Below are 23,182 nucleotides of genomic sequence, written 5' to 3'. Positions count from 1 at the left end.
CTAAGGCTGGAACATGCAGAGAAAGATTAAACTAGCCTACACAGAGAAACCATGTTAGAGAGATAAGATGCTTTATTGCCCAGCATCTACAGTCTCCCATAGTCCCACTTCAAGTCAGGGTATAGGTGTAATTACACTAGAGACCTAGGCAGAAGTGTCCAATTCAGTACTCCCCAACTTCACTACCAAGAGAGCATGGGCAACAATAAAAACGATGGTCATTGTTTTAATACACTGTTTTGGTATGAGTTGTTATGTAGCAATAGAGAAAGAAAAAATAGCAGCATAGCAGACAGGGAATGTCATGGACTGAGCTGAAAAAGAATGCTCAGGTAAGGAATCAAACATGGAATTTCATCCTGAGTCAAGGGCTAGGGTTATAGCACAATGGTAGAGCATCTGCCCAGCATGCATGAGGTCCTGTATTCACTTCCAAGTACCACAAAATAATAATAATAGTAATTCTTATTCAAGGTTCTACAGGGCTCTCATTTTTTTTTCAACTTCCATTTTAATCAATGTAATATTAGAACCCAAAGCAAAAGACTTATGAAACATAAGTGATAAAACTCAGTGCTGAAAGAGTGAACAGCATTCAGTAAAGCTATATTTTCAATATTTGGACCAATCTACAAAGTTCCAAAGGCTTATCTGCTGTCTTATCCTTTCTAATAATGGCATTACATGATGTAGATTTATCATTTAATAATTTATGGAGTATTTAGGTACATGATTTCATTTGATCATATAAATAATCCTATACAGTTTCAGTCAAAGTCTTGCAGAAACAAAACTAAGTCAAAGAAGTTACATGAAGTGCTCAAGATTGAAGAGCTTACAAGAAAAGTATTTACTCTGCTCAAACAGAAGTCTTGAACTGCTAGCCTGAGCTAATGGCCAAGATAGAAGAATGTGCATATAAAACAGTATATACCAGATCTAATAACTAATCAATTGCTTAATGCATGTATAAGTGGATCACAAGAGATGTGTAATAATAGTATGTTCCAAAGTATATAATAAATAGTATGTATAATAAATAACTAGACTATAAGTAGTATGCTTCAAAGTTCTGAACTTTTTACTTTAAAAATACCTTCATTTGAAATTTTGCATTTTTATTATACTCTGGATAATCACTAAAGGCTATTCTAAGGACTAATCTCAAGGGTCTTGTAATCTCTCAAAGTTAAACAAAGTAGGTGCTATTTCAAAGTCCTTTAAGGTTTGATTTAATGAATGCCAAGCATCTCAAATCCACAGGGAGAAATTTTCTAGCACAACCTTGCTGGCTATCTTCTGAAAAAGAAAGTTAGCATATGCACCACATGGAGTTCTTGCTGTGCTCCAACCATTGCTTATCAGAGTGGATGATATGTGTTGCTATTGTCCTTTGGTCTACACAAATCAATGTGGTTTTAAGAGTTCTCTGCCCTGTGCTTGTCCATTAACTATGTCTCCCCAAACACTGGAACAGTTCCATCTCCTTTTAACAACTTCCCATTAAAGCTCATGGACCATATCCTGTACTTAATGGGCTGTTAACATTTTAAAGCTCCTGTACCTCTACTGTAAATCCCTGGTCCCTACTGAAATGCTGAAAATATATACACAAAGTTTTTCCCAGCTGAAATAAAGAAGTCACACAACTCACATTTTGACAAACAGTAGACTGTCTCATTATAATAGGTGCTGTCATATCAGTGTAGCACACAGTGATTGTGACAGCTGTGTATCGGAAAACATTAACTATTGCTGGGCACATGCAGACATTTCACTGGCTTCAAGCCACACACTTGTCATGTTAACCCAGCATAGGCCGCAAAGCACTTGCTTAATCATTAACATGGCACCTGAGTGGGGAAAAAAAAAAAAAAAAAAAAAAAAAAACTAAACTAAAATTAAGGTAAATGCCAGGAGAATTTAACCATATTATTTATTTCAGTTTGATAAATACACACATACAAAACATTAATGAGATTTATTAATTATCTGAAGAAAACTAACTAAAAAATGTTTAGAACAATTCACTTTTGGGGACAAGGGATATGAATAAATAAACAGACAAGATAAATTTCTTTTACCTAACTTCACACATTTAAGTTCAGAAAGAAATACTGAGATAAAACTTCCCAAGGCTTAAAATCTCTTCATCGTGAGATGTCTTGGTCCTAAGAAAGAAGACGACACTATCTGACTGAACAGAGCATTTCCTTTCTGGGGCCATCCGCTTGAATCCCACTCACTTCTCCTAGTTGCTCCTCTCTCACTGGTTGCTTTTCCTGTCTTCTATCCTCTGACCTTTAAACACTGAAACAATCCGAATTGAATCCTCAGAACACTTTTCTACAAATATTTTATTTCTAGTTCACTGGCTTTAAATTGTACTCTATATACTGATGTGCTCCCTACCAGAGTCTAGACAACTGACTACTTGACCTTTCCTCTCGCCTACCTAATAAGCATTGTAAAATTAGCAAGATTAAAATCAAGAAGTTTTACCCTTTCCTTATAAATCTGTTGTTCAAGCATGTTTCCCCTTTAAAAAGCAAGTCCACAGCAAGGGGGGCACAGGGACTTGTCAGTTTAAGATTTAGTGATTTTTGTTTATTTCGGTTATTCTCTCTCTGTCTCTGTGTCTGTGTCTCTCTCTGTCTCTGTCTGTCTCTCTGTCTGTCTGTCTGTGTCTGTGTGTGTGTGTGTGTGTGTGTGTGTGTGTGTGTGTGTGTGTGTGTCATTGTCAATAAGAACTGGGGAGAGAGTTCAGTGGTTAAAGTTCTTGCCATCAAATAGGACCAGAATTCAAATCCCTGGAGCTATGTAATTGCCTGATAAGAGGGGTGCTAGCCTAAAACTCCAGCCTCAGAAGTGAGAAGGAGAAGGGGAGAGGGGTTAGATGGGGATGGGAATAGCACAGGAGAAAAAAGTAAGTTGAGTCCTGGTGAAAATCTCAGAATATGGCATAAATGTTTAAGTTGCAGACTACATATAGCCAACTAAGCAAAATGCCAGCTTAATGTTCTTAATTACTAGGTACTATATACCAAGCTACTCATAAGTCATTAACTTAAATAAATTATGGATAAGATTTATAACTAATGATAACTAAGGATAGTTGTTAGCTGTCTCTTAGTAAATTAAGTTATTTATTTACAGTATATAATGTTTTAATGTATGGATATATTGTAGAATAGCTAAGTTAACCTATTTAACACATGCATTATCTTATATATTCATTTTTGTTTGGAAAAAAAACTCTTGAAGTTCATTCCTTTACTGTGGTGTGCTGAACCATAAATGGAATATTTATATCATTCACACTTCCTCCCAAAGCTCAAAGATCATCATAGAAGTAATGTAAAAATTTTAAGACCAGAGACAGCAGAGGACTGCAGCAAGACAGTGTTTTCTGGGCATGACAGGGAAGAAGGACAGATGAACCCACAGAGGCTGTGACCACATAGAGAGCATCAGCACAGGATCAGCATGAACAGAAGAGGGACTCCCACCCTCATCTGTTGATAGGACTTAGGTTAACTCCACATGTTGTGATGAACATGGAATTGCAAACATCTCTCCAAAATACTGATTCCATATGCCGTGAACATATACAAAGTAGCAAAATTTCTGTTTCCTAAAATAGTTTTGTTTTGTTTGAAGAATTTCTTTACAATTTTTCCACAATGGTTGTATAGCTTATTTTTCTGAATGATTTTCGAATAAGAAGTTTCTAATTGGAAGGAAAGTGTTTAAAGCCCAGACTTCTATAAATGACTCTGACCTATTGATATTGTATTAGAGCATGAATATTTTCTCCCTGTACCAGCTGCCTCTCATACATTGCCACCAATGCTTCCTTTGGTTGAAAGGGGCCTTAGGCTTCTCAGATTGGAGTAGGAATGAATAAGAGAGTTTGGCAGGTTGATATAAACTAAGAAAAAGTGGTTCAAATTTATTCAAGCATAAATTATAGCAAGTAAGGAAAAAATAATTTAATAAGTAATTTAAAACAGTTATGGTTTAAGAAATAAATATGGATCCATGGAAGGTTGTCACATGCTAAACGTCTAACTTCTTCTCATTTCACTTGCATAAGGGGAGTAGGGAAGTGCAAACCTCCTCCCATGTATCCCAGGAAGCTCCTGCACCAGCCAATCTCACTGCTATCACTTTAGATACCAACCAAGTCAGATACTATCTTAAGAAATATACTTTTGTCATTTAAGCTGTACTTTTACTAGTTAGTTTACATACAAAGCTATCAAAGAGATGATGTTATCATAATCTTGATTATCAGTCAAAAAGAATAATGAAAGCACAAAATAATTTGCCCAATGTCATACAATTAAGAAAGTGATTTTTAAAAGGTAGATCTGAAATGCATAATGCTATGTTTAATATATTCTGAAAGGGTAAACAGAATGTTTGTTTGTTTGTTTGTTTGTTTGTTTATTTATGCCAGAGCTGAGGACCGAAACCAGGGCCTTGTGCTTGCTAGGCAAGCGCTCTACCACTGAGCTAAATTCCCAACCCCAACAGTTTAAAATTAAACAGGAGTATCATTTACAAAAACAACATTTTAGAATGGAGAAGTTAAATTATGGCAGTAGAAAAACACACTCTAATGCAGTATTGGACTAAGATCATAATTACAAGCAAAAACTTTGACAATACACACACAAGCATGCATAAAAATATACACATATACATGTATTCACATACAAACATACATCATGGATTTGACTAAAAATACATGATTCATGCAATGAAACAATGCCCTATATGTATTTTCAAAGCAATAAATTACTCTTACCTTAACTGTTTTAAGTTCCTTACACATTTACAGGCACATAGCATCAATATTATGTTGCCATACAAATAAATTTTAGAAGAGTATTTTGTATATATCTACTTTAGCAATAAAGTTATAGTTGATTCATATTGAAGATACAATATGACACCTAGTTACTAAAAAATTTGGGTCAAAACCAGAGAATATTGCTTATGAAAAATACATATTTCATTTCAAGTAGTAATTTTAAATGATACTGATTGAAAACTCAAAACTGAAGTAACTGAAGTCTATGACTAATTCACAATGTTACTGACAATAGTATTTGCTATAAACTGTTTGCAACGGAAATTATCAATAGTTTACAAGTCTCTTCTTATGTGTACCACAATACTCTCTGTAGCATTACTGCATAAATACTGTTTAGCAAACTATGGTTATTTACCATTTGTAGATTATTAATAAACAGCCCTAACCTACTTAACAAAAATCCATGTTCATGGTAATGTGCTTACTTATCTGTACCACTGAAAGAATTTATGCTTCTGATCAGTCCTAGCCTCTCATAGTAACCTTGAAGACAAAGCAACAGGCATCCAGATCTTAAAGGATATATGGCGGGAACTACAGGCAAGCTCAGCTGGACATTTTCTAACAAAACAATGGCTTCTCTAAAGGGACTCTATGGTAAACCTGTATGCTTGTGTCTCATTCCACTTGCAAGAAAGTGAATAAATGAAAACTTGGCAGGATACTCATGCAAGATTTCAAACCTTAACATAAGATGTCAATCACAATTTTCTGAGGAAATTTTCTTCAGTATGATAATACCTTACTTGGGTTCTCCAAAACATTTTCAATGACAAACACAGCAGGAATTTTAAAGTAAACTTTTTCAACATTATTTACAAATATCCAATTATAAATGGTTAATATTTTAAATAAGACAAAATACAAGCAATGCATTAAAGATGCCTTAAAGATACTCTAAATTGTACCAATTAAATTGGATATTGTGTTATTGCTTTTCTGAAACATAGAATGTTTTTACCTAATATCTTCCGTTTCTAAACCCATCAAAAACTGCAATTACATTTGACGACATAATGTGAAAGTCATTTTATAATAAAAATATAGCCTGGGCTAACAAGTGAACAGAATTAAATTAATTATTAACAAAGGGTCAATAAAAAATCCAAATTCTTCTGTACTCACTGTGGCTAATGAAGGCTACCATCTATCAATGTTTTAGGTTTGCTTTATTACTATATTCTTTATTGCTATATTCTCTGAATAATGGCAATTTCTTTGGGCTCCACTAGTTCATGAGTCTATTGTTATTCAATCAATAGACAGATACAAAATACTAAAATATGGTGCACTGATGGACATGTTCAATTGAAAGGATTTGAGATATTGACGGTACAGAAAAGACTCTCCAGACATCTTCTCTGAAGCAAATCACAAAATTCTGAAGTGCCACATATCCAAGGAAAATAGTGTCACTATCTCTGAAGGAAAAGGGGCAGGGATGGGGCCGAGGGAAAGAACCAGAGTGAAAGTCTTGCAAGTTAAGCTTCCCCTAGTTTACTATTCTTAGCGCAAACATTCATGTCTTAATCACACAGTAGACAATTCAGTGGACCTCATCCAACTTTATAAAAAATGCCAGGTTAAAGAATTTCTTCTAAATGGATAAAGAAAATGTGGTACATTTACACAGTGGAGTATTTATTACTCAGTGGTTTAAAAAATGAAAGCATAAAATTCACATGTAAATGGATGGAACTAGGAAAAGAAAAAATCAGCCTGGGTGAGGTATCCCAGAATCAGAAGAAAACTGTGGTAAATGGTCACTTATATGTGGATATTAGCTGTTAGGTCAATGAGAGCCAAGCTACAATCTGTAGAAACATAGGTTAGGTACAGAGTAAGAGACTGGGGAGACTGATAAATCTCATCAGGAAAAGAGACTAAATAGTTATGAATGGAGGTGCTGGAATGGGAGTATCAAGTGCAGAGGAAGAGGGAGGAAGGGATTGAAGAGATTACAGGGAGAGACAGCTAAAACTGAGGGCCATTTGTATGGAAACCTAAAACAGCAGGAGCTTCCTAAACATATACATATATATGCAAGTGTGATCTAAATGAAATCATCAAATAATGGGGTAACTGAGCCCCAACAGGCCATCTTGTCACCAAATGAAGCTTCCAGTACCATGATTGGGTTATATCTAATTGAGATGTAGGCCAAAGGGGTCCCATGGGAATCCACAACCATGGCTATTGCCAAGACTATCAGTTGCTCTCCACAAACAGATGGCAAGAAAATACCTACACAACTCATTGAATATGGAGACTTCAAGCTGGTGCCTACAAAGAGCCTTCACCCCTATGGTCTAGTGTCTTTGTTACAGGAAGGTACTCCGCATGATACCAAACAAGAAACACAGATACCACCTCAGCCACAAACCCTTTGTCCTACAATGTCAACCAGCCTACAAAATATGCTAATGGCCAATGCGCACATGAAAATAGGATCAAAATAACAAAAAACAGTTACCATGTGACTCAGAAAAATCCATTCCTACGCATATACTCAGGAGAATTAGAAACATACACAAATGCAAAAATATACATTAACATTATTTATATGACCATCATTCAAAATAGTCATAAGAAGAAAACTTAAAAGTTCAACTCAAGAGTCAATTAAAATGTATCCAAGAGAAAGTCATTTAGCCATAAAAAGAAAGCAAGTGCTATTCTTAGCATTGAAAGCATTATGCTACAACAAATAGATCAAACACAAAAGGCCATATATTGTTCCATTTATATGAAATTTCTAGAATAATCAAATCTCTAAAGAAAGCATGTGAGTAAGTGGCAATCTAGTGCTGAGTGTTAGGTCACAAAGTAGGCCCCAAAATGGCAGCACTGCTGATCATGTCCTAAAATGATGAACCAGGATGGATTGATTTACCAAGTAAATAGGAAAATTCTTATCAGGTAAACAGAAACCTAAACTCAGCCTCCCTCAGAAATCTCATACAACAGGTTTTTATTTGTCAGGAAAGCCACCACCTGCCTTCTCACCCCCCAAGATAAACTAACCCCCTGGGGCGAATTACAACTAGTCCCAGATTAATGCTAAATGAGACTAAATAAGGCAGTAAGTCCCCACAACTCCAAGGCTGTCCTGGCCTCCAGGCCACCTTCTGCTACTACCTGCCCCAATAAAACCAACAAGGCTTTTCCTGCCAAGCCACAGCTCTACTCTCTGAGGCAACCCAGCAGCTTGTCCCCAAATAAACTATCTTTTCTACCCATAGAATGGTCCAGTTCAATGGTTTCACTGTGTCTCGCTTATACTAAGGACAAGAGAAAATGGTTGCTAAATGGCACAAGATATTTTTCAGGGACAATAGAAATGTTCAGATATTTGATGGTAGTGAGGATGGCTAATTTTAGGTATCAATGGGTTAAGAACATAGGATTACACCAGTGAGAATGTTTGCAGAGGAAGTGGCCTTGTGAAAAAAAATGAATGGAAGAAAGATCTGCCCTAAATATAGGCAAGAACCACCCAGTCAAATGGGGGCCTGGACATAGTGAAAAGGAGACTTCCTCTCTCACTGGTGCTGATACACTCCATTCTCTTGGCCTAGACATCAGAACTCCACAGAGTTAGTCTTTTGAATTCTAGTACTTAACACCATTAGCTGTCCAAGCTCAGGCTTTTAGCTACAGAGAGGAAGCTATACTTTCAGCTTCCCAAGTTCTGAGACTGTTGGTAACACCCAGAGACTCCAGTGCAGTCTCCTGAGATTTCTCAGACCATAATCATGGCAGTCAACTCCTCTAATCATATCTGTGCATAACTCTAATACAGTGGTGATGACTGTACATTGTTATGAATATGCTAAAACTACCAAATTACACATTTGGCAGATTAATTTTGTATGATGTATGACTTCTAATCTCAGTTCTTAAAGGGAGTATTCTTTAAAGTAATATAATTTATTATATATAACAAGAGGGAAAGCTAGAAAGTTAGCTAAGGGAAAATGATGAAATTTGAATATATTTATCTGTGTGTATGTATGTGTGTATGTGCACATGTGCACATACTCATACACTTGCTAAGATAAGTGTGTCAGATTCCCCAAAGCTGGAGTTACAGGCAGCTATGAGCCACCTGATGTTGATGATGGAAACCAAACTCCAGTCCTCTGTGAGAGCAGCAATTGCTCTTAATCACTATGTAGAGTTCCATATAACTTTAATTCTAACCTAAGGTTTAAATACTGTTGAAAAGAAAAAAAGGCTATTGAAGAAAAAGTCATATGAACAGGAAGAAAAAGTCAATAAGCTATAAATTTTTCAAATAACTACTATTAAATGAGTACTAGGTGACTTAGCAAAAATGAAATACTATTTGGATTATCCAATTAAAAGTAACAAGTAACATAGACAAAATCCAACTACTACATTAGTTTATAACCTCTTTATATTAAAAAGTTAATTAATTAATTAGTTCCAGTAATTGGATATTTGTAGATTTAAATATTTGAATTTTTCAGCTGCTAATAACAATTAAAAGCAAAAGCTTACACAAAAAAAATCTATAAAATATTTTCTTCTTGGGTTTCTTTTCATTTTAAATTCCAAAAACCCAATCATATCATGACTATTCACCTAATTTATTCTTTCCTAAAATTCAAAATTTTGAAAAGCAGCAACATTTATAAGAAATAAGTGATCAGTCAACAATTATCTCACTGCAAGTATTTACCTGAAAAAAATAAATACAATATTAAAAAGGTCAAATATATTTTTCAGTCTGGCTGACTCTTTTAAAAATTATAGCTCACATAATTTTCCCCTTTATCACTATTAAAATGTTCCCTATTATCTCTAGTATTCGAACACTTGTTTCCCAGTTGGTGCTATTTGGGGAGGCTTAGGAAGAGTGGCCTTGGTAAAGGAAGCCTGTCACCATGAGCAGAAGGAGGCTTTGAGGTTTCAAAGCCATGTGTCATTTTCAATGAGCACTCTCTACTTGCTGCTTGTGGTTGCGATGTGAGATCCCAGTTACTCCTGTCTACAGGCCTGCTGGCTACCATGCTTCCTGCCATGATGGTGATGGATTCTTATCTCCTAGTTTCGTTATCCCAGAAGTCCAAATAAACCTTTCCTTCTGTAAGTTGCCTTGGTCATGGTGTTTTATCACCATAGGAAAGTAACTAGTGCAATATAATCAAGCAAGGACAACTATACTCTGAAATCTATATTAGGAAAAGAGAGTAAATTAGGCAGGAGAGATGTCGTAGTTGGTAAAGCACTGACCATGTAAGCATGAGGACCTGAGTTCAGATAAAAAGTCAGGCATGGGGGCATGTGTCTGTAAACCCAGTCCTGGGAAAACAGAGATAGGTGGATCCTGGAGATGACTAGTCAGCCATTCTGGCTGAATCAATAGGTTTCAGTTTTCAAAGAAAGACCCTGTTTCAAAAAATTGAGGTAGACAGATGGTTGATTGCAATGTCTTCAGAGAAAAGAGGGTAAGTTGTCTGAACTGAAATAAAGTCATGCTGGATGTGGTAGCACTTGCCTGTAACCCCACACTTGAGAAGCTGAAACAGGAAAATCATCAGTTTGAGGCCAGCCCTCCATTTCAAGCAAAGACTCTGTCTCAAGCCAATGAGAGGGAGTTGCTTGTCCCATCTCTCCCAAGAGTAACTAAAAGCCAAAAGATTTTGAAAAATACTTCTTATACACAACTATCTTGCACTAACTAAATTATAGTATTATAACCTTAGTTCCTACTTGCGTTCTGTTTATTGCGTTTGTTTCAGACATAGACATGTTTTACCTCAACACTGCAATGCTAAAACACAAAGTGGGGAAATGTAACTAACCTGGCAGAAATGAAGATATCCTAAAAATCCACCATGTCTTCTAATCTGCCCATGAGACTATTGAAACAATGGATCCAGAGAATCTCCCCAGTAGTCTTATGCTGGGAGAAAGGATGGGTATCAGTCAGAAGGGGACACGCCTCCCAGAAATAGACTTTCCACAGTTCTAATAACTTGTCAGACCACCTTACAAGTAATAATGGTTCATGGTAAGTGGGATCATATCATAACAGGACTGTTTAGACATGCATAGCCTTCGTACTCTATTTAAACTTTGATTCCAATTCTGGATCCCAGAGATGGACTTGAGGACTTTGCTGGATTGTTTTGTCCTTCTTCTCAATTTGGCCACATTGAATAAATCTTTTGTGCTTTCCACTTTTAATGTGTCTCTATTAATTGGCTTATTGAGCATGAGTAGCTAGACTTGATATGGGATATACATTGTAACCCCCAAGTTCAACAATGCGAGTCCTCAATTTTTATTTTATTTTATTTTATTTTGGTTTTTCGAGACAGGGTTTCTCTGTGTAGCTTTGGTGCCTGTCCTGGAACTCGCTCTGTAGACCAGGCTCGCCTCAAACTCACAGAGATCCACCTGTCTCTACCTTCTGAGTGCTGGGATTAAGGGTGTGCGCCACCACTGCCCACCTTGATCCCAACCTTCCACAGGTGTCAATAATATCAAAGTATCTCCACATAATTATTTTGGCTTAACTGTTTTGTTAAGTCCTCTAAAAAGAACTCAGTAAGCAAATTACATAGTTTATTTTAAACCTTGCTTTAATAACTATTTTGGGACCTCATGTAACTTTTCTATTCCTCAGTTTTCTTGTTAAAAATGGGAGATAAAATTTTTTTAAAAAATTAAAAAATGGGAGATAACAGCAGTATCAGATTTATACAGTTAAGCTTTAAATATTAATTATTTATAAAACCTGCTGGGTGGTGGTGGCACACGCCTTTAATCCCAGCACTTGGGAGGCAGAGCCAGGTGGATCTCCATGAGTTCAAGGCCAGCCTGGGCTACCAAGTGAGTTCCAGGAAAGGAGCAAAGCTACACAGAGAAACCCTGTCTTAAAAAACAAAATATATATATAATTTATAAAACCCATACATATTTAGCATGTAATATGCATGTTTATATACATATACATTGATACAACCATAAAATAAGAATCAGCTCTGATGTCACTGTTTCTTAAACGTTTAATAACAATACACCACTTTATTTCCATTTTTAGTTGAAACTTCACAAGCATAGGCAATGTGCTTTGTCAGGCCCTCGTCTGTACCCATCTCCCAGGCCTAACTGTAAGTGATGCCTGCTTCACTTAAAGACTGTTTGCACAGGAAATCATGGTCATTCTAGTTTGCCATAGACCTAGACTGGAAAGAAAACTATCGTCGATAAATAGTTTTGGGTGAAGAGGCAACCAGACAGGAACAAAGGAGAAGACACAGGAGAGGAGAGGCTAGAAGGAATGGGGGCCATAGAGGTGGAAGAATACCCACACAGCAAAACCCACACTCCACAGTCCAAACTCAAAACTCATAGTTGTCTCTAAACCTAGCTAGTCATAAAAATGTAATGACAACAAGTTATCAAATATTTGATATTATTATTTCCAAGAGCATTTTATTTCCTATGAATTAAATGTTAATGTGCCATGTAGTCTCCCTTTTGTGTCTTTCAACACATATCGCCATGAAGCCAGTATTTAATCCTGACAGATACATTCTTTTAAAACTATGTTTAAATCTATTACAGGCCAAGCTCTATCAAAACCACTTTTATTGTAATTTTTAAGTTTTATATAGTTGATTTACTTCAGAAATTCTCATTCCTTTATGATCTAGGAGCACTGAAGTAAACAGTCATGACACCTTGTGAGGATAAACATACCAATTTTAATTAAGGACCAAATTATGTGACTTAGTGTGCATTTTGCATCTATATTTTAAAATGTACTTATGAGTCCTATGATTTTCACTAATAAAAATTATAAAAGTATATTAATAAAAAATAACCTAATAAGAAGTCCTGGAGAGATGGCTCATAGGTTAAGAGCACTTGCTCTTGCAGAGGACCTGGGTTCAGTTCCAGCACCCACTTCAGATAGCTTACAAATGCCTTGTAGCTCCAGTCCCAAGGGATCCTCTTCTGCTTCCAGAAGATGCCTATACACAAGTGGCACACACACACACACACACACACACACACACACACACACACACACACACAAATAATAAATTTTTTAAAGAAATAGAAAAATAGCCTAATGAACAAAGGAATTCTTAAGTTTGGTGCCTTTGTTTTAGTCTAGGAAGAGGAATGTAATATTAATACATGCCACACCATAGATAAGTCTGGGACAAGTCCAGAATGGGCAAAGGTGAAAGAGAAAAGGTTAGATTAGCTATTGTCTGGGGCTGGATCAAGGTTAGGGCTAGGGGTCAGGGAATGGGCTTGCCTTCTGTTGATAGTAACAAAGTATTCTAAAATTAATTATAGTGACAGTACCACATCTTGTGAACAAGTACACAAAAGCCACTGAAATGTCCTTTAAATGGGCAAATTATGTGGTCCAAATTACACCTCAAGAAAATTGTTTCCATGCAAAATGAACTTAGGTGGTAATTCCTATTCGAAATATAAAAACTGCAATGTGTTAATATCTTAAAATGGAAAAATGTGTTTCCAACACATTATAGAAGAGAGAGCCAAAAAACAGAAGTTAGTTTATACTAACAATCTAATATTGACACTGGTACACTCTACATCGCTAGCTTCCTACTAAATTTCAAACATCGCTAGCTTCCTACTAAATTTCAAACTATGTATAAATTTCTTGAAGATCCTTACCACAGCATAAATTCAGAAACTGGCTTGACTATATGTTTGTGATTGATATTTTCTGTCATCATGCAGAAATGAAAAATAAATAATATGTTGACAGGTTGGGGATATAGTTCAGTGGTAGAGCACTTGCTAGGCTCTGGGTTCGATCCTCAGCTCAAAAAAAAAAAAATACGTTGAATAGCAGGATTTTATGCCTAATTAACTTAATTTGCAATTTGTTAATATGGGTGTTAAAGAAGTATGTAAGATAATGCATGTCAAGCTAATATTTGATTTAAGCATTCCACAATTTACATGTGTCAAAACACCATATAGTAAATACAACTCAATCAATTTTAGAAGTAATTGATAAAAATACATTGACAGATTTTTAGCAAGTTAATATGTATGCACAGTCCTACTTCACCCAATAACTTGAGTCTGAAGAGTTTCTGGTGCAAAGTTTAAATCATTTATTGATTTAGTGCTTAAAAATTGATAATTTTGCCAATCAGTGGTGGAGCTCACCTTTAATCCCAGCACTTGGGAGGCAGAGGCAGGCAAATCTCTGTTTTAGAGTTCAAGGCCAGCCTGGCCTACAGAATGAGTTCCAGGACAGCTAGGGGTGTTACACAGAGAAACTATATCTCAAAAAACAAAACAAACAAACAAAATAGTTGATAATTTTGAGAGTTTTGATATAAATCACAAAAAAGAACACTCATTATTCTACAATTAATGTTTACTTAAAACATACTTATAGGGCTGGAGAGATGGCTTATCATTTAAGAGTACGAGCTGCTTGAGTACAGGACCAAGAATCAATTCCCAGCACCCATGTGGTAGCTCACAACATCCATTCCAATGGATCCTATGCCCTTTTCTGGCCTCCATGGACACTAGGCACATAAGTCGTCCATAGACATAAATGCAAGCAAAACATTCATATATGTAAAAAATTAAATAAATAAAATATAGCATATAAAATAGAATACATAGAAATGTTGCCACATTTCCACATATCTATACATGATTGCACTAACCAGTTGGTATTCAGAGATAAAAGATCAGGTGATATTATATCATAGAGAAGAAACCAATTATCATTTTAGGAAGGGATGTGAAGCTACATATCAAGTTTTTATAAGTCTAAGTGGTGACAACAGGTGTTCACTACATTATAGTTTATTACTTAATATTAGTAACAGTATCTATAAGACACCACAGATACATATTATAGTGGTTTGTACAGGAATGGCCGCCACAGGCTCATATATGCTTAGTTACCAGGAAGTGGCAATATTTGAGAAGGATTAGAGGTATAGCCTCAGGTGGCAGTGGTGCATGCCTTTAATCCCAGCACTCGGGAGGCAGAACCAGGCTGATCTCTGTGAGTTCAAGGCCAGCCTGGTCTACAGAGCGAGATCCAGGACAGACACCAAAACTACACAGAGAAACCCTGCCTCAAAAAAAAAAAAAAAAAAAAAAAGAGGTGTAGCTGTAGTGGATAGCCATCCCAGCATTGGCCTGGAAGTTCCAACCCCCATTGAGGCTTCGGTAATGATCACGCCTACAAGGCGGGGCAGAGGAGGGAACGGAAGACCGAAGATCAAGAGGAGGTCGCTCTCTTGGTTCCGGGACGCTGGACTCTGGAGGTAGACGGAGCAGAGTTCTCCAGAGAACACCACCGGACTACACTATATCTTTGCCAGACCCTGCAACCTACCCCTTCATTTGTAAGTTAGCCCACAAAATAAATCTCCCTTTTAACTACGTGGAGTGGCCTTAATAATTTCACCAATATGTAGCCTTGTTGGAATAGATGTGGCCTTGTTGGAGGAAGTGGGTCACTGGGGGTGGGCTTTGAGGTTTTGAAAGCACACACCAGGCTCAGTGTTGCTCTGTCTGCCTACAGATCAGAATGTAGCCCTTAGCTACTGCTCCAGTGCCTGCCTGTAGCTGCCGTGTTTCCCTCAATGATGATAATGGACTAACCCTCTGAAACTGCAAGCAAGCCCCTAACTAAATCTTCTCTTTTATAAGATTTCCCTTGGTCAAGGTGTCTCTTCACAGCAGTAGAACAGTGACCAAGAGACCAGGACACATATGTTTACATATAAAACACAATATGTATATCAAAATAGAATATGTAAATAATTTGATGAGATTTTTGTTGCTGTTTTTCAGAATTACTAATGCAAACAATTATGTTTTAATGTGCTTAGTACATTCAACTCACAGTCAATGGGCTGCATGTAGCTCAGGATAGCTATAAATGTAGCCTAACAAAATTGTAAACTTACTAAAACGCTATAAGACATTTTTGTAATTTTTTGTTGTTGTTGTTGTTAAAGCTGGATTGCTCAGTTCTCAAGGGAGAACTTGTTGATGACAGCATCGAGTTACAATGTCAAAGGCTGGACACACCTATTTTCTTTCTGTCTAGTCAGTGACCTAATAACTTTGCAGGGTACAGCTTAAACTCAAATGAGTAAAATAAAACAGTATCATTTTTTAAAACAGAGCTCTTGAAGGTAACTATTGCTGCCTGAGTGATTACAGTTCCAAATGACATTGTGCTTAAAACATTCACATTCTTGGAACAAATTTGGTCTTGTGGAGATAAAAGTATCACCAGTTTTCTTCTGTAATCCTTGACAATTACATTACACATCCCCCTAGTGAGCTGACATTTCAAGCAAACATAAATCATGCTCTACCAATAAATGGTGGAGTTACAACTCTGAATATGCCAGTTATATGACACAGGCTTCAACCTTAATATAAAATCATTTGTGAAATTCTCTGAATTTTAGTAAAAATAGCATAATGATTTAAATATGTTCAATATATGGATTTATATTCACTGATAACTCTCATTCCCTCACTGGAAAATAACTATCTAAATAATAAAAATAGTAATAATTGAATTTTGATTAGGCATTCTGTGACCCAAGTATATAGGCTAACATCACCTTGAGGTGTTAATAGTAGTTGAAAATCTATACTGCCCCAAAGAGGCATTTGCATGTGGAAGTACATGAGTATAGAGGCAGGGGGTCAATGTCAGGTGTTTTCTTCAATCGTTTCTCCACCATATTTGTTAAGGATTTATTTATTTGTATTTTATATGCATGCATGTTTATCTGCATGTATCTGTATATACCACTTGCATTCCTGGTGCCCATAGAGAGCAGAAGATGGCAGATCCCTGGAATTGGAGACAATTTTAAGCAATTATATGGATTCTAGGAAGCAAACCCAGCTCCTCTGCAAGAGCAGCAAGAACCCTTAACTACTGAGCCATCTCTCTAGCCCCTCTCTACCTTATTTTTGAGACAGGATCTCTAACTAAACCTAGAACTCACCAACTGGCTATTGCCTCCTGTCTCTGCTTCCCCATCCATGTGTATTGCTGCATCTGGGTTTTTATGGGAGTGGTAGGGATCTGAACTCAGGTACTAATGATTCCCCACCAAACACTTTACCAAATGAGCCATCTTCACATGCTACAAAAGGCATTCTTGTAACCTCTGTTACATCAGCCAATATAGACTGATAAGAGATCTGAACTCTGACTTCTGTTAAAGGGCATTTCTAATACTAGTGTGATTGGCCACCAGAGATGATGAGGGAGAAAAAGTTACTTCAAATGTCAGATACTAAAAAGCCACTCAAAGTAGTCTACAAAGCAAAAATCCCACAGAAAATTAGGAAACTATCTGGGCAAATTCAGAGTTGAATGTTATAGCCATAACAGGGTGGTAAACTGCCTAAATCTGTTTCCTACTTAAATATTTATGAATCTGTAGCCTTGAAGTAACTTCTGTTATTTTCTGAAAAAGGTGAAAATCTAGTGCAGATACATTGAAATTTTGTAGTTGTGGTTATATGTGGGACAAAAAGAAATATAGAAATCATGTAAATATCTGATTATTTTGATAAGGATATTTTCCATGATAATTTCTTTAACACTAACCATATCCATATATTTTAGTGAATAAAAGGTCCTTACATTAGCACAATTCCTAGTATGTTTTTAATTCCTTAAGTATATTTGATAGTCTTTCAGGTATCAATACTGAGAGGAATTAGAAATTTTACCAGACAGCTGTATGAGCACATACATATACAACCATAAGATGTAGCTTTATTCAGTAAGCACAGGATAAAATTCTCTAGTTTCTGATAACAGAGAGATGAAGTTAGTTCAAAATTAAAGTAAGCATACTTTTAAAAGCACTCAGAAACTTTATGATACAGTTGACAGAATTTTTCTAAAAGTTAAATTACGTTATCTCACTGAGTGTCAAGATTCTGATCCTATTTGCTTTATTCCCCCTCCTTAGAGGGTAAAGCATAGAAGCCTACCACAGATCATGCCTATGTTAAATATGTACTTGTGAATGAAAAGAAATAATCAAAATAACAAAGCTATTTCACTCAGCCAAGACAGCATTTAGTTTCCATTTGCTTACTGTTCATTTTTTGTGAATTTCTTTCGTCTTTTATTTGTAAATAGAGTTAACTGGTCACAATTATTATATTAGGATTATTAAAGCATAGTGTTTCTACCCAATCCTAGTCAGAATATCCATAAATTAAAACAAAGTTTGCCATGGTGGCACACATCTGCAGCCCCAGCTATTTGGGAGGCTAAGGACAGAAGGATAGCTCAAACCTTCACACCAGATGTCAGCCTAACAACATAGCAAGACCCCATCTTCAAAAGTAAAAATAAAAAGGAATTAAGGTATACAGGCTACTAAAAAGAAAACAAGACCATCAGGGTTAAGTCCTTTTTGATTTATTAGTTGAGTGATCTTAAAAAACTTACTTAACTATTTTGATTTAGTTTCCTCTTTTCTAACATGCAAAAAGATCATATTGCTATACTCCACCGAGTTAATAAATATAAACAGCGTTGTAAAACCGGAAAACGGGGATAATTCATTGGGTTATTATGGAGAAATGACTTTGCTTGGGAGAGAACTTTACACACAGTATGATAAATCTGTTTCTTAAAGATTTTTCTTAAAGAATGTATGTGTATGTGTGTGTTTGTGTGAATGTAAGCAATTTGTGCACCTGTAGCTGCAGAAAGCATCAGATTCTCCAGAACCATAGCTACAGGCAGTTGTGAAAGCCCAAAGTGGGTAATGGGATCTGAATGTGTCTTCTCCAAAAGCAGTATGGACTCATACCCCCTCTCCAACTCTGGATATGCTTCTTTGCATTTAAATGCTTAATTTTAATAATGTAATTAACAACCAATCTCCTCTTTTTTAGTAAATTAACATAAATTAACATAACTAGGAAGTACATAGGAATAGTTATCATATCTTATAACCAAAAGTGACAACATATATATATATATATACATATATATATACTTTTAAATCTTGCTTTTAATATTTTGTTTTATTAATAAATGATATTGTACTTCCAACTAAACATTACAAATAGGACTTATAAGAAGAAAAGTTATTTATTAAATTTCTAAATTAAATCTTAATCCTTTATTTCTTATTTAGCTCATTTGATACAAGCACATTAATAGTAGACCATACTCTTCTACAGTAATAAAAAAATAAATTACTACTTTGCTCTTTCTACACTCATGATCAGAGTGAGGCTTTAGATAGAACGGAATATAGTTTACAACATCAAGCAAACACAACAATCAAAGGAAAAATACTTGCAACAAACCATACCTAGTAATAAGAACTGCATTATCGTGGTGGGCAATCCCATTTTCTGGAATGGTGTTTCCATCACTTTGGTGAGAGAGAATGGATTTCTGCCATTTACAGAAGCTATCGAGGGACTTGTCTGCATGGTGGTTTATCTCCAAGTTTGGCTGCAATACAACATGCATACCAGAAATGTTCCAAACAAATTACTAAGGTCAGTTGTCAAACTCTTGCAAACTAAAGTGGGACTATAATTAGAAGCAGTGGTTTCTAGGAATAATCTCCTGTCGATTTTTATCTCCACAACATCTGACCTAGGGTTCATTTAATTTACTACGAAATAGACTTTCATTCCAGTTCCAACTTCAACAATAAAGAGAACATATATGAGATTATCAGCATACAAAAAGCAACCAAAACCATTATTATCAAGTAAGCCATACAAATAAAATGCTCATCTTTAATTCTGAAACATGTAGCAAGTATGCATAGATGGAGAGAAAGCTTTAATAAGAGATGATATGTATATTATTACAAAGTATTTCAATATTGCATAAAAATTGAAGTTTAGAGCAAAAAAATATTTAACTAGGACCTTCCTGAGAGGTAAAAAAGAAATATATCTGTTCATAGTGATAACCCCATAGCCTAAAGCTTTGCTATAAAAACTAATCCATTCTTACCTGATCTTCTGTGAGAACAATTAAGCGAGCCACTATGATATTCACAACGTTTCCTAGACTGGAGTCACGGTAAAGTTTGGCAACCTGACCTCCAGAAAATAAGAAAAGACAAAAAGTCAGACAAAAAGAATGGGATGATATTTTGAATTTCTAAAAAGACAAGAAGCAATTTTTAGGACTTTAAGGTGTAAAAGATATTCTTATCCTATACCACTTAGGACTCCACCTCCAAGATGATTTGGTTAAAGGATTTTATGTAAGTCTACAACAAGAAGTATTTTCTCCTAGAGATGAACTGCATGCTTCACAAAATCTATAATATGAGCTGATGTTTCAAGTTCCTTAAATAAGACTTAACTCATTTTTAAACACTCACATTAAGTAAAAATGAACAATAAGACATTTTAAATTTTATTTTCCTTAAACTTAGAAGTTAATTGACCACCTAGGTATGGTGGTGCATGCCTTTAATCAGGCAAATCTCTGAGTTCAAGGCCAGCCTGGTTTACATGGAAAGTTTCAGATAGCCAAGGTTACATAGAGAGACCCTGTCTTAAAAAAAAAAAAGTTGGTTGGTTGACAAATTCTTAGTCTCAGGGAGGGAAAGTTAGTTAGTATAATTCTATGGCAGAGCATGTATTTATTTTCTTTGTACAAGTTCTAGACTCAATCCCAAGCAATAATTAATGATATAAATTCATTTTTTACCAATTTACACAAATTAAAGTTTATCATTGTTTATCTCAGTAAAAATTCATTACTTTAGTATAAAACACAGCAAACTACTTAGTAAGACAGTCTATAGAGGGATCAAACTTACAATATTCATCACACTCAAAATATAATGTTCAATGTCTTTACGGCCATGGTAGCCCACCATCATTTTGTCAGCCACTACCAGGGTCTCCACAAATCTCTCAGTGCTCACAGATCTTCTCTGTCTGCCATGAATATGTGTGTCATTAATTGGTAGTAAAGAGGAAAAAGCAGAAGACGTCGTATTCAGCCACCAAGGCTTGCCATTTCTGGTGAGATCTACAATCAAAAGAATTAAGTAATTCAGATCGATTCACTAACAAAATACACATATATAGATTTTATGTAGATAGGCTTCTCATAAACTCTCTAATGGATCAAGATATTCAAAAGAAGAGAACAAAGTAAAGAACTGTATAAATAAGAAGAGGTTTCAAATCTTCAAATTAGTTATCTAGAAAATTAATGTTAACATTCAACTGTTCATGAAAATGAAATCAATATAGCTATGAAGTGAATTTATTAACAGATTTTTAAACCAGTCATTTCCTATTATTCCAGTAGCTAATTGTACTATATATTGGAACATTTACTGTAATGAATCATTTAAGACTTATCATACACTGGGGCCTAGGCTATATATACATATATTTGTTTTTGTTTTGTTTCGAGACAGGGTTTCTCTGTGTTCTTTTTGTGCCTGTCCTAGATCTCGCTCTGTAAACTAGGCTGGCCTCCAACTCACAGAGATCCGCCTGCCTCTGCCTCCCGAGTGCTGGGATTACAGGTGTGCCACCACCGCTCAGCTGGGGCCTATATTTTTAAAATAGACTAAAGTCATGCTGATGAAGAACAGTGCTGCTGCAGGATCTACCCCAATGTGGAAAGCATCTGCATTATAGGAAGATGCTCTTGTTAAAATGTCTTCATTAGAACCAGTTCTGTTCTTCTCGGTTTTAAAAAGCTATGAATTAGGCTTCCCACATAATTTTGCTGTCTATGACTGTTTATGTTGGCAGAACACACAGAGTTTACTGTTCACAAGTCTAAATTGTAGTTGCTCAGTGGTTAAAGAGCGTGTTCAAATTCAGATCCTTATAAACCACTTAAATCCAGGTGAGTAAGGCAAATCACCTGTAATTCCAACCTCAGAAGGCAGAAACAGGGGATCCCAAGAGCAAGCTGGGTAGCAAGGCTAATCATATAAATTATTAGATTTAGAGACCCTGCCTTGATAAAGAGATAGAAAAACAAAGAGGATGATTTCCAACATCAACCTGGGGCCTCCTTAAGTACATGGACACTACATATATGTGCACCCACACACAAGCCAAAAAAAATGATTACACCACACACACACACACACACACACACACACACACACACACACACACACCTGGAAAATGGAAACAAGAAAATAAAATAAAGGTTGTGGTGATATTTTATTCGTGCTGAAATGTGATATTTTCTTTGTATGTTAATAAATAAAGTCTGCCTGGAGATCAGAGGTCATAGCCAGCCATAAACAGAAGTCAGGCAGTGTTAGCACATGCCCTTAATCCGACCACATGGCAGGCAGAATCTCTGTGAGCTCAAGGACACAACCAAGTGTGGTGACACATGCCTTTAATCCCAGTACCAACCATAGAGACCTGGAGGTCTGTATAGACAGGCAGTGATGAGGAAGTGATATGGCTGGACTTAGAGCCAAGCAGAAGGCAGAACAGCAAGGCAATAAAGGTGCAGGTTAGACAAGAAGAAGCTCTCTTGGGAAGCTATGGTGACATGGTGAGCTAAGGTTAGTTGGCGGCTATTGCTCTGATCTCTAAGGCTTGCACCCCTGTATTTGGCTCTGTGTTTCTTATTTAATAAGACTGTTTAGAAATTCATCTACAAAAGGGAATTGGTATTAACATGAGTCCTGAAAGGTAAGTTCGCAAGACACTATTTTTTGTGAATATCACGTCTACCTTTTCTTTCCTCCCTCTAAAACCTCCAACATATCCCTCCTTGATCCTTTCAAATCCGTGGCCTCTTTTTTCATTAATTGCTGTTAAATGCATATGTGTATGTATACATATATATGTATATATTCCTAAACATAACCTTCTCAGTCTGTATAACGTTACTTGTATGTACGCTCTCGGGGCTGACCATTTAATACTGGATAACGAATTGGTGTGCTCTTCTCTGAAAAAGACTCTGTCTCCCTCTCAGCATTCCTTAGTTGCCTGTAGATCTTTTGTAGGGCTGAGGCCAAATGCCGCCCCAACACACCCTCACCACCATTCTCTTTACCATGTCTATTGATGTCATCCGTGTTCAAATGCCACCCCAACACACCCTCACCACCATTCTCTTTACCATGTCTATTGATGTCATCCGTGTTCAAATGCCACCCCAACACACCCTCACCACCATTCTCTTTACCATGTCTATTGATGTCATCCGTGTTCAGCTCATGTTTAGGCAGTCATGTTGCTGACACTTTATGG

General features: G+C 36.2%; 1 protein-coding gene across 1 annotated transcript in view; it reads right to left on the bottom strand.

Moving 5' to 3' along the window:
- The window catches only part of Adamts6 (ADAM metallopeptidase with thrombospondin type 1 motif 6), a 241,420-nt gene that overhangs the window by 187,160 nt on the left and 31,078 nt on the right, over positions 1-23,182 (bottom strand). Inside the window, exons 5-7 of the mRNA XM_036207143.1 lie at positions 20,752-20,966; positions 19,932-20,015; positions 19,270-19,415 (exon numbers count right to left, since the gene is read on the bottom strand). Of these exons, the coding sequence (XP_036063036.1) occupies positions 19,270-19,415; positions 19,932-20,015; positions 20,752-20,966 (445 nt within the window). The remainder of the gene's footprint in view (positions 1-19,269; positions 19,416-19,931; positions 20,016-20,751; positions 20,967-23,182) is intronic.

The sequence above is a fragment of the Onychomys torridus genome, chromosome 15 (genome assembly GCF_903995425.1).
Source record: "Onychomys torridus chromosome 15, mOncTor1.1, whole genome shotgun sequence".
In the NCBI taxonomy this organism is placed as follows: Eukaryota; Metazoa; Chordata; class Mammalia; order Rodentia; family Cricetidae; genus Onychomys; species Onychomys torridus.
This window is presented reverse-complemented; position numbering and strand designations above follow the sequence as displayed.